Source organism: Xiphophorus couchianus, chromosome 9 (assembly GCF_001444195.1).
Source record: "Xiphophorus couchianus chromosome 9, X_couchianus-1.0, whole genome shotgun sequence".
NCBI classification, from domain to species: Eukaryota; Metazoa; Chordata; class Actinopteri; order Cyprinodontiformes; family Poeciliidae; genus Xiphophorus; species Xiphophorus couchianus.
In genome coordinates, this window is record NC_040236.1 from 9,087,153 (window position 1) to 9,100,243 (window position 13,091).

Sequence of the window (13,091 nt, forward strand, 5' to 3'; positions counted from 1 at the left end):
AGAACAGTCAAGTTGGTGGGAGAGTATATAAAAAAAGTCTGAACTAGGCTAAACCAACCCAGCAAATCCAATTAGCGGACTGATGGCAGGATAACACTATGGCAACAACACATGTAATTAATACCACCATTTTTAAGGTGTTGACTTTTCATATGTGCTGCTGATTTTTTTTTGTGCATTTCATTTATTTCACAGGCTTGTTATTTCAAGTAAGAAAACGAAAGCACTGACAAACACGCACAGGGAGATACACATATTTCTTTGTCAGAAGTATTTGCCAATTAGCGAGTTGTGGGGCTGAAGTGGTAATTAGGCTTTCCAGTTGGTTGGTGTCTGTGTACAGCTTGCTTGAGACAGGTCTCAAGCTAAACGCCTTGCTATTTGTCCAGCAATTATGTTGGGTCCCCATGTCACCATACAGACGTGACCAATTAGTTGTTTCGAGCCAAAGTAAATGAGAGGGATTATGGCAGAGGAGATGAGAAACGATGAAGGAAAGGATGTGTGGGTGTTAGTGGGGAGCTCATGGGGGGAGGGAACAGACTATCGGGACTAAGACTGAATGAAAGGAGCCTAGCTTTGAAAATCAGGAGTCAGCAAGGACGTTGTAAGAAAGACTTTCTTTTTTTTTTTATGCTGTGTGATCATGTTTTTCATTGATCCTCCTCCTGACCGACATGTGGTTAAGGCATGTGAAGGTAACAATATTTATGCTAATGCTGCCTCACAGACCAACAGGGGATAAGAAATTAATCTTTATTGACTTCTTAATAATTTTCCCTTGCGTTATATGACATATTTTGATGAAATGGGCCTGCAGACAATCAATATTCTCCAGCTTGGAGTAATGTGACACTATGTCAATAGCTTAAGGAAAGTGTACAGTCCTCTTGTTCATCTTGGCATGTGTCCATATTTATCTCAAACTGACAGATTCTACTATGCATTGAGCGCTGAAGTAGTAGTCGCTGTGTGAGTTAGCCAAAATAAATTTGAAACCTATAATATAGTCTCTTTGTTCAGATCGGGATGTTTACAGTTATTTTCTTACATGGGATTTGTAAGTCCTCTCTGCCAAAGCAGTCCCACAATAGGTATATGGAGATTGATTTTGAAAACAAATTACTAGAAAGAGGGGCTGCACAGTGGCGCAGTTGGTAGCACTGTTGCCTTGCAGCAAGAAGGTCCTGGGTTCGATTCCCGGCCGGGGTCTTTCTGCATGGAGTTTGCATGTTCTCCCTGTGCATGCGTGGGTTCTCTCCGGGTACTCCGGCTTCCTCCCACAGTCCAAAAACATGACTGTTAGGTTAATTGGTCTCTCTAAATTCTCCCTAGGGGTGAGTGTATGTGTGAATGGTTGTTTGTCCTGTATGTCTTTGTGTTGCCCTGCGACAGACTGGCGACCTGTCCAGGGTGTACCCCGCCTCTCGCCTGCAACGTAGCTGGAGATGGGCACCAGCAACCCTCCCGACCCCATTAGGGACAAAGGGAGAACAGAAAATGGATGGATGGATGGATTACTAGAAAGAAGAGAGCTGTGTCCATGAAACTGATCTTTCAGTTATCTCTTCCAACAATAGTTTTTTTTTTTAACATGGCTTTATGAAAGTGCTAACATTTATTCTGACAAAAAAGTGAGATTATCTAACCTTTTTTCTGAGTCCCAAGAAGAGATATTTAAAAATATATGTTCTATCCAAAATTAATAATTTATAATAATAATAATAATTTAATAATTTATGATTATCTAATATCTTTAATCTTCAGCCACATGCTGCTTTCTCTTTTACAAGTGACAATTATATTTATGGTATTTTGTCTATTGACTGAGGGCATGGACTCACCTGACTGTCCTGTGTTTCCCCCTCTCTGTTTTCACATAATGGTATTATCCAATACCCTCACATGTGATTGGCCCCAAGGTTCTCATGTGAATCAAAGCAAAGATCTTCTGTGAGTAGAGCAGACTTCATTCAGCTGAGTTGCAGAAAGAGTGAGAGCTGAGCAGTTGAAAGAAAAAAAGTGGGAAGGTGTCTCTCTGTCTTTCTCTCTCCTACGGTGTGTGCACTGTGCTACCAGTGGTACTGGGAAAAACAAATTTAAGTCTGACTCTCAATATTCTACTGATTTCGTCTCACCTTTCTTTATTCTTTATTACCTTTCTTTACCACCTACTTGTGTTAAAAGAACCCCTGGCTCTAGGAACAGAATATTTTTGTATGCCAATAAATCTGTTAATGTAATCTCCTGAGAGTTTCTTGCATGTGGGTCAGAAAATGCCTTAAAAAAGTTACAGTTTGATGGTCTTTAGAGAAAGGCTTATCTTATTTTCAATCAGAAACAATCAAAAACAGTAAAAAAAAAAACAAAAAAAAAACTTTACCTGTACAATATTTAGCAAGTTTCTGGTCAGCTTTTTTCTATGATTGTGGTCTTTTGACTTTTATGAAATTTAGTTTTTTGTATTTTTAAAAGTGAAAGCTAGCCACTTTGACATTTCAAGACAACAGCTGCATTATGATGATGATGAAGCTACTAATTTTTGATTTCAATATGAGCAGCTGCAGCAAAGAACTAAAGATCATATTAGAAGTGATGAACTCTGGATAACTTCTCAAAAGATCAATATTTACTCTTCTGGTGTTTGCAGCTAAAGACATCCCATAAAAAGCACATTTGGAAAATCATTGTTACTCGGAATGACCTCAGGCTTTCCCACTGCAGGGGCAACAATGCAGCTGAAACCCATGTGGAACACAAACATTGAATCTGAAAGCTTTTGATGGAAAATGAGTAGTTCCGTATGAAAAAGTGCAGTTACGTTTTGTGATTTCAGATGCTCTCTGTCAGCCAAATGTTGGCTATATTGAATAAAAAATGAAATTCTAATAAATGCTGCATGACTAGTCCTGGTAATAATCATAAAAGCAAGAGAATGAAAACATATGTGGTGAGATTGAATGTGTTTGTCTTGGGCAATTACTTGACTGTGGAGCATGAGTGTGATTATAAACTGGCACGGTATCTAAAGGACAGAGAACACTTTAAGGACAGAGAACACTTTCCATGTGGAGGAATTATCAGTGCAAAGAAACAACACACAAAGAATCAGATGGGAGATAGGATCACATTTCTTAAATAATTTAATTGCAAAAAAGGGTCTTTTAAAAATATTTCTACAAGAATGCATCTTCTTTTAGTAATTTGTTGTGTATGTCTGCACCATTAAATACATCTCAATGCTTTCCAAAGAGGAAGTAACAATTGCATTTCAGTTTTCCAACCCCACTGTTCCTATTTTACTAATCATGTACAGTACTCTCTGAAAAATGTTGCTTATTATTTGGGAAAAAAAGTAAAAAGTAACATAAAAGTGACCAAAAGACAACAAGTCTGTGGACATGTTAGAGGACATAAAAATGACTGTATATTTATTTAAAACAGACACGTTTTAATGGAAACAAAGCTAGAGAGTGCTCAGTGTGTGTGGAGGGGTGACTGCTGTTCTTAGAAGAGACTTTAATCGGTGATAATCTGCAATATATGTAAAACGGATAAAATAAAGTTGAGGAATGTTTAGATAATTAGATTTCTATTGATGCACTGAATGATAACCATAGCTGACAGTCTATGCTCTGGTAATCAAACAGTTTCTTTATAAAATAGCATTTGTTTTATTCCCACACACATACACACACAAATGTAACAGTCCATCGTAACTTCAGCCACATGCAGCTTGATGGATGAACACAAAAACCAGGAGATATAATTCCTTTCCGTTTTGTGCACAGTAAGCAAATAAAACTTCCATGTTTGTCTGAAAAAAATACCTACAGATTATTTGTTAGTAGTTAAAGTGAATTAATCTTTTAAATATGTGAAATTGCTGCCAGTTGAGCACATCACTCATGGCCAGTTTGACTCTACTGAACACAGCTCCAGACCTCAAAGCACCATGTGCACTTCATCAATAGTTCACGCTTCAGGCTGTCACTTTTTCTTGAGCGTGCCTGTTTGCCATCTGATTGTGTTTAGCCCCTTTATCCTGCCCACTTTTCTGTATTTCAGTGCCCAGCATCTGATTCAGAGCCACAAACGAGTTAGAGCAGCAGCGAAGCTAAAGTGACTGAAAGATGGACGTGCCTGGAGAAGTTGAAAACAATATTGGGAAATTGTGGAAATCTCAGATTCTAATTGCCGTCACTTTACAAACATGTGCTATATCAATCTTTTCCAATAAACTGAGTCCTGGCATGAAAGAGGGCAGAGTATTTATGAGTAACAATAAAAACCTCCCAGTAAAACACTTTTTCAATTAATTCCTGTCATATTGCTATATTTTTTTAATGAATAATATAATTAATCTGAATTTATTAATTTGGGGATGACAAACTGAAAGTTCTTTATGGCACTGTATTAGTACAAAAACAGTCAAACTGCTATTGTGATCCTAAGTTTACACTAAAAGAGTTACAGGATAGGAAGCTCTACAAAGAGTTCAGCTACATTGGTAAAATTATCTGCACATGTAAAAGGGATTGTTACAAAATAGGGAAGGTGTGCTGTTTTGCATATGATTTTTCTTAAAAGATCTGGAAAGAACCACTGCACTGCCAAAAACATTGCAATATTATAAGGATTTGGATTCACGTGTTGCATTGATTAACTTCAATGAAAACAATATGGCGGCTATCTACGAGATCACAGCAGTGATACCGCCCCACTCCCTAATCCACCCGCACCAAACACCCTGTTGTGAGAAGCACAAATAGCATGGCCTCAGAGATGCAGCTGCTGTCAGTTAAGATGAAGCTGGCTCCAGATTTTGGCTGGCCTGTATCCCTCGTACTGTTGATCCAGCTCTGTGCTAATCATGCAGCACCCGGAGCTTGAGACAGGGTGATTGCAGGCCAGACAGCAAATGAATGAGAGATAATGATATGTCTGCCTGCCCTGTGTCTGCAAATGCCTGTGTGCTGCACATTCATATCCCTGCAATGCCTGATTGGCTGCTGCATTAATCGAGCTGACAGAAAAAGACCAATAGGTTTCTCCTGCCAGACAGCTCCGAATTCTCTAATGAGGATCCTGTTGGATGGAGAGGAAACTACAGGTCCTGTAATAGAGCTCCTCCTCCGAGGCCGACCGAAATAACACAAAGGTGAGGCAACTAGTTTGATGCAACACTATCCCTTGGCTTGTTCCCTTACAAACCTCTTGACAAGCTTATGTAAAATGGGTTGGACAACGGTTGAGTGGTTCACGGGAGATGAAAATTATGTGCCTGGAAGACAATTAGTAACAGCCCAGTGCTTCACAAATGCTCTTTATGTTGAAAACAAAAATAGGGCTGGGGTGGCTGAGTATCAGGTTCAAGAGGCACACATACACTCGTATATACCTACATAGTCAACACTGAGATAACAATGTATGCAAAACAAAAAAAAACCAGCATGTTATTCAGCGATTGAACATGCTTGTTTTCTCTCTCCTAACATCCGTTACTTCCTGATGAATTCACTCTGAGACAAACATTTTACAACAACTCTTTCTTTAGTCATTTATCTTACTTTTGTTACAAAACCTGTACAGGCTGTTTAGAACAACAACAAAAATACAAAATCCAATATATAAGCAATTACTTTATTAATTGTTATTTCATCAGGTGAATTCTCTTGGAGCTTCGTCTTCTCTCTGATTGTTTCACGTTCCCAAAACAGCCTAGTCCATCTTTATACTGATGAGGGATCACGGGTTGGTGGGTGAGGTACAAATAAATACACAGGGCAGGATGTCAAGAAACATAGAGACGATTTTTCTGATTATTTCTAAATCCAGATAATAGTAAAAACAAAAGCGTCAGTCATAATTGTGTGTGTGTGTATGTGCGTGTGATCAAAGTCTGTTTTTGGGATCCAATAAAGAAAGGTGAATGTTTAACAGCTGTCCACAGAATATAGCATAATTATTTCAGATATAGTGTCTGCTTATTACAGATCAGTTCATGCGTTAATTCTCCATGGTTTCAAATTATGGAAGCCATATTTTACAGTATATCCGTGTGCAACCTGGTGCACTCTAGCACATCCACTCATTATTCATACATACACACACTCATGCGCACACACACAAGTAGACACTCGCATTGAAAGAAAATGCACACAAAAGGCCAGGAGGTCTTTCAAACATTGTTGCCAGAGTCCTTGTTTTCCCCTTGTCACATACAGTGTCCAGTTGACAGGGTACTGGTTGGACCGGCCACAATTCTCCCAAAAAATGTGTGAGAGAGACAAGAAAACGTCAAAAGGAAACATCACATGTTGTTTTGTGGACATAGATCTCATATGTAAAAAACAAAACAACAACAAACCCCCCCCCAAAAAAACAGTTGATTAGTAGGTGTTCCCGAGAAGAGGAACAATCCTAAGTCACTTCAGGTTAGAGTGAAGAGGTCGCCGGTGACCCAACAGTCGAAGCAGGTGTCCAAAAAATGTGGCTCCCTTTCGTTTGACCTCCGTCAGCCTCTTAACCTTTGACTGCAGCACGATTACATTTTTTCCTTCACCACTCCATGCCTCTCCAAGCATCTGCCCTTTTAGGTAACACACCTTCAATATGAAGATGGAAAATAACACACATGCACAGTAAAACAGCATCTTTCGGGGAAATAATCGTCCTCCACCTCTTGTGGTCTGGCACAGGTATCTTTGATTACTTTCCTGTGAGGGAAGTTCATCCTTTAGCGTGTCTTATTACACTCAGAAGGTCAAGAAACGAGGGTCTTGCATGAGGATCAGAGCACAACTAAGGCCAACTTGACAAAAAAACATGCATGCAAACATCAACCCATTTTAGAGTTGGTGAGGCACACATGGGAATTAGGGGGAAGTCCTCTTCTTTCAAAAACATACTAATTCATTTTGGATGGAAGAAACAATGCAGGCAACAAAGAGTGGGGACAGGAAATGTAAGTGGTATTGAAATAAAGAAAAAAAAAATCTTAGGCACTGCAAGCCAGTTTCATAGTGTCTAGTTGGCAGATAGGTCAGGCAGCTAGGGTTTTCCAGTGGCCTTCTCTGGCACAGTTTCTCCCCTTTTCCTGTCTGGCTGTCCTTTGACTGCATCCGTCTTGTGTGTCCTGCTGCTCACACCTGGACAGGAAGTGTTTGGTTCATCTGTAGTCTCATGTCCTGAATGCTACCAAGAATTTTCTTCTGATGACCAGCCAACGTCACCCCTATCCGCAGCAAGTCCCTGTGGCGAAAACATTGAGAAATGAGAACAGGTGTCTGTCATAAAACAAGAGACTAAACATCGCAGGAGTAGGTTTCACTTTCCATCACAAGTGAACACTCATTGAACCAGGTCGATTAAGGCACCTGGACAGTCATCCATAAAATGGCTTCCAGAGAGGATCTTAGTAAAACTGGGTGGGACAGATTGGCAGTCTGAATTAAACATACCTCTGTTACCCAGAAGATGGGCAAGAGGAAACGTGTCAAAAGGCCATAACCATAGTTAATGATTGAATAACAAACTTAGCTACTGTTTGGCAGGTGGAGATACCGAGATACAGAAAATATACAAATTTCCAACAGTAACTGAATTGTAAACTGGATATCTGGAAATGTTTTAGTAGTTCTTCAGAAAGGTACTACAGGTTTGTTTTGCTTTATGTGTGCAGGAAAGTACCAAAGCTAAAACAGAATTAAATGACTAAACAGTATTTTAGAATCAACATTGAAAACGTCAGATAACAGACTGTGCTGAGGGACATGGAATTTCTGTTGTTTTTTTTTTTTAATATGTAAACTACAGAAATTTCAGATGCTGTTCATGTGCTTCAGATGGTATTGTTAGGCCTGACATTTCTTTTGTCCTCCAGTTGTTCACTTTCCTAATTTTTGGAAGTCTGTTGTGAAGCCTCAGATATTACTGATAAAAACTTACTTCACAAGAAAATAGGACTTTAGCAGACATAGCAAACAAAGAATGTCAGGTCTAATGCTTTTCTACATGGTGCAGATACTTTTAATAAATAGAGTATGTGGTAAAATTAAGCTTTTATCCAAACTGAAAAACATTTCAGAGGACTCCTGCGTTTTATGTCATTATTCAGATGGTGTAATTTAATAATAGCATCCGTTGCACTGTACAGCAACATCAAAGTACCCTCTCTCTTCCTCTCGCTCATTTGATGTCACCAGTCAATAGGTGGGAAGAGGGCAGATCTTGTCTCTTATTCTAATTCTAGATACAGACAGCCAATGACTTTGTGGCTGTGAGTATGAAGATATAAACTTACAGACTGGCAGGGACACATATTCACACTACATTCTCATTCTGTCACATCAAAGTGCATGGAACAAATAAATGGTGTATCTTTTTCCCTTCATATTTTGCCGTCCCCTTCACCACAGCAACAGTGGATGAAATGATAATAAATGGGAACCATTAGAGGAATTACTGGCCATTAAGGGCAACACAGAGCCACAGTACGCCACACCTGTCAACCCAGCCAAATTGAAACAAATTACCCCCACCTCCACTGGCTATTATGCAGTTAATGAGAACAATTTATTTATCATTATATTCCTAATTCACTTATTTGATCATCACCAACCTTTGATTTACATTGTTTCTGTGACATCATTTCCTGTTTGTAAACATGACAGATACTGGGTTAGCCATAAGCTAAAAATTATAATTAAACAGTGGCTACAAAAGCTTAATAAAGAGACATAATGCTCTTGTATATCGCTTACACTTTGTATTAGAGGTGCTTCTTTATAAGGTTCAGGATTATACTAAAACAGTTTGTTTCTATCAAACAGGTGTGGACCAGCAACCAGAATCAGAGAATATCACAGTTTTCAACAGTGACAGTTTATACATTTCTGAAGTTTTTCATCATACCTTTCTTATAGTTCAAATCTTTTTATTGAGATGCCAGTTAGTGACTGTAGAACAACACTGCACATCTCCACCTTTTGTCCTTGCTGACAAAAATTCTGTTGTGTGGATATATTTGTGGTTATGAAAAACAAGGATAGTAAGAATGACTAGTGCTCTGGGAGAGGTAACTCTGCCACACAGAGAACATAAACTAATTTTCCTACTCTCAACAGCAACAGTGGGTGCACACATATCACTTGGGGGTGCCAACTACCCACGGACAACTCATACATGAAAGCAATAGCAGACTTGCTGAGGGTGAAGTTCACAGATAAGTTTCTCTCTTCTAACAGCTGCCCTGGGCAGTTGCCTATGTAGCCCATGTCAAAAATGTATACCAAGCATAACCTTGTAGAAACTAAAGGAGCACCACAGATGACTGTTATAAAAGCACTACTGTTTTAAAGCCACAGTTGGTGAGCTATGAGTGACACACTATTTATCATGTCAAAAATGTATATAATTTTTGACATGCAGGTTGGCTTCCGGAGTAGGTAGCCAAGCTGATTAACCAGCTCTTATTATCTTGACATTCTTGTGTTACAATACACAGACAAAATGGCAAAAAAAGACATACTTTTTTTTTTTTAGAAATAAGCACTTGAAAACTACTATGTTTAGCAGATGTTTGTTTTATATATTTGCAATAATTTTAAAGTTAAGTACAATAATCAGTATGTTATTTTTGACATATTAAGAATAATTATTCATATTCAGTTTAAAACAAAAGAAATCTGATCATGTCATACACTCAATCTTTGTGTTAGAATTGTGAAATAATAGCATCTTTACTCAAATGTGTATTGTCCCTACTTCCAAATCATACAGCAGAAGAAAAAATCAAGCCCATGATTGCATAGGCTTGACATTGTAATTCCTTTGGTTCTTTTGCTGAAGGCCAACTGCTTCCACACCCTTTTTAATTTATCCAAGAGGTTATTTTTACTTCCTCAAGGTCAATTTTTATAACTCTAATTTGACTCTCAAACTCGACACAGTCAATCACTTTAGCCCTGATTAGCTCCACTCACTCTGCCGTCATCTGGGCCACCAGGTCAAAGGATGCAAATCCGGCGTTGACAAAGTTGTCACGGTAGCGGCTCATCTTGATGGCATCCAGCCAGTCCCCCACAGTGGTGAAAGTGGTATAGTCTGGCACACAGCGATCAAGCAAGGGCTGGGATACCCTATATCAGGGGAGGAGCAGGAAAGGAGGAGAGAGAAAGAGAGACAGAGAGAGGGTTAAGGTCACTGCTCTATTGCCTCGACCGGCCAACCTCACCCCCCAAGCGCCACCTCTCCATTTCTCTGCATCTCCTTCTCTTTTCTCCTCCTTTCTTCCCCTCTGCTCCTAACAGAATACAAGGAGTTTTGTGCAATGAGGCTATGTACTTTTATGGCTGTGGAGAGACTGGCTGGAGGCTTGGGTGGTGGATGTTGGCACTGCAGCTGGTGAGGCATGGTCATGTGGTAGTCATTAATGGATTTACTAGTATTTCTGTTAAAGTCATGTAAAATATCCAGAATCCTCAAAGAACCCTGGAAACATCTTTTCCTCCATTCATTGTGTCTTCTGTGACACAATGAAGTCACAGAAGACTTCATTGTCTTCTGACAATGAAGTCAGAAGACAAAGGAGAGTCCTTTTTTTTTTTTCTTTTTTTTTTTTTTGACGCAAGAAAATGTCAATGTGTACTTTTGGCACTGCCAACACAGAAAAAACACCTTAGAAATTTGGTTTCTGTTGTTGGACACATTCACATTCTTAAACCTTCTCACAAACATGATTTGAATCTAATCTGCAAAGAATTGATTTGATGTGGTTTTATTGGTCAGTTGAAATAAAATCTAGACCAGCTGTAAGAACTTGAGCCCAGCTCATATTTTATAAATGTTAGGCCTTTAGACACGCAATCATTGGATTTAAAGTACTTTCTGCAAGGGCTAGCACAAGCAAAGGATGAGTGGAACACAGTCACAAAGAGCTGGACAGACATTTACTTTTTGTAAAGCGAGAACTATCTTTGGAATGTAAACACAGATGTTGTTCACATGTACTTGTTGTAACTTGTGACTGATAAGTGATCCTATGGACCCTAAAAGTAGTTACTTTCAACTTTTTGATTTTCTGCAACACAGCTAACTATAAAAGACACTGTGTACATCGAAACTTCTGAAATTTCTCCTTTGGATTTGAAAATAAGCTTTATAGAGCAGTACTCTGGACATTTTTGCACACCTGTTGACAGCAAAAAGAAGCACTTCCAAAAAAAAAAAAATTAGCTCTGATCAACAATTACGATAAATGAGCCACCATGAGAGTTTAAATAAAATTGATCAACATCTCACAGTGAACGAGAGCCCATGAACAAGAGCTGAGGTGGAGGTGGAGAGGATGACAGGGAGGTGAGGGAAGGTAAATGAGGAGAAACAGTTGAGGGAGCTGGCCCAGAGAAAGAGCACCACTGTCTCTTCTTTTCTCTGCTCTGCTGATCTCTGTCATCCTTTTTGATGGTATTAAATTCATTAACAATTAAAAGAGGAATGGAGAGAGAGAGAAAGAGGGGAAAAAAGGCATAGAGGGGGGTGGAGGTAATAACAGAGATACAGAGGCTCCATTGAGTGGTGCAGATGGAGGGATTTTTAATAAGGCCTGTCCTCCGGAGCCCAAGGGCTAAGGCTGCAGTTAACGCCAGACTCTGGCTTCTCTTAATTGAGTATTGTTAGTCCTGCTTTTCTAAAGTTGGCTTAGGCTGGCCCCAGACTGTAGCTGGTTAAATGTAACCCAAAGATAGTGGCACAGCTGGAAAGGTGGCTAATCCTGTGAACTAGCTGCTAAAGACCAAACCTAAATTCGGAAGGGGCTGCAATGATCCCAACAGAGGTGTATCAGATTTTACAAACGGCTTATTTACTTCTTTATATTTTAATAAGTGTGTGGACTTGATATGTTGAGTTTGTGAAGTTTGAATGAGGCTTGGACTTTTACCAATATAAAGGGTATGGTTTCAAAATCATTAAATTCTTACCTCTTTACCATTCCTTTGGTCTAAAGTTTTTTTAATAAGATGCTAAGAAGCAGTAGTTTTCTAAGGCTCTATGGAGAATAGAGTGATGCAGAGAAAGCAGACAGGCAGTTTGGACCTGCCTGTCTGCTTTCTTAAAGATGTCTGCTACACTTATTCTGAATATTTCGGAATATTCACTGAATAGAAGCTAAAGGAGTTCCATTATCAATTAGAGGGACAGCGTTATAAGACTACAGTACGCAAGCTCTGAGAGACATGTCTGTTAGGCATCCAACTGCATTTTCTAGCAGGGAAGTTGTCCTGAGTAACCAGCTCATATCAGCCAGTTAAACTTGTTGTAAAACAGCAGAAGAAAAAGGGATAAAATTCTGTGCAATCAGCAAGTTTACCTAAAATCAAATAAGAACTTATGAAGCATCATTTCCACTTGTTGGAGATAATCTATAAAAAGAATAACTTTAAGAATAACTATAACTCTCATAATCTAGTGTATAAGAGCATTCATACAAATAAATTTAGGTTTTCTGTTTTGTATAAAAGCAAGTAAACAAAGATACATTTTTATTTAAAAATTTTAAAACTCAGGTAAATAAAACACAAAAGCAAAAGACATTGTGTCAGACAGTGTTTTTGAACCTGCAGTCTACCAGCTCTGCTATTCCACCTCTCACTCACTCCTCCCTTGTTAAGTTTGTCGGCAGGAGGCCACCCCTCCGCTGGCCCGTTTAAAATCTTGTTAGTGGCTAATTAGAAGGCGCTTGCATCTCTTTTTTGCATCGCCCTAATCGAGCTAATTAACCACAAGCCTAATCTTCTAAGAACGTCACTCCGATGGCCAACCGAGACCCTCTTCTCCCTTATGAGCCCAACCAAGGATTGTCTGACGCCTTCCCTCAAGACAGAAAGACCCCGATGCAGGGACAGAAAGGTAGGTCACCCCTTTACTATATCATCCAACTCCGCAGCCTTCTGAGCTGTGAACTATTTCTAAGAAACAGGTTTCAGATATAGATAAATCAGCTAAATGTAGATGCAATGCTATTGATTCAACTCCCAGTTGGTGGATGAACTGCATAAAAGGCAGTATTGAGCAGTGGTAATTTGGAT

The 13,091-nt window shown here is 39.2% G+C and overlaps 1 protein-coding gene across 6 annotated transcripts in view; it reads right to left on the minus strand.

The window, feature by feature from the left end:
• Positions 1 to 3,125: 3,125 nt before the first annotated feature.
• The window catches only part of ephb3b (eph receptor B3b), a 67,008-nt gene continuing 57,042 nt past the window's right edge, over positions 3,126 to 13,091 (minus strand). For 4 of the 6 annotated variants that reach the window (XM_028027167.1, XM_028027169.1, XM_028027168.1 and 1 more), the window contains exons 15-16: positions 9,987 to 10,142; positions 3,126 to 7,254 (exon numbers count right to left, since the gene is read on the minus strand). In XM_028027167.1, coding sequence (XP_027882968.1) covers positions 7,146 to 7,254; positions 9,987 to 10,142 — 265 coding nt within the window. In that variant the 3' untranslated portion in view covers positions 3,126 to 7,145. The remainder of the gene's footprint in view (positions 7,255 to 9,986; positions 10,143 to 13,091) is intronic. The other 2 variants (XM_028027172.1, XM_028027173.1) reach the window with 1 other exon arrangement.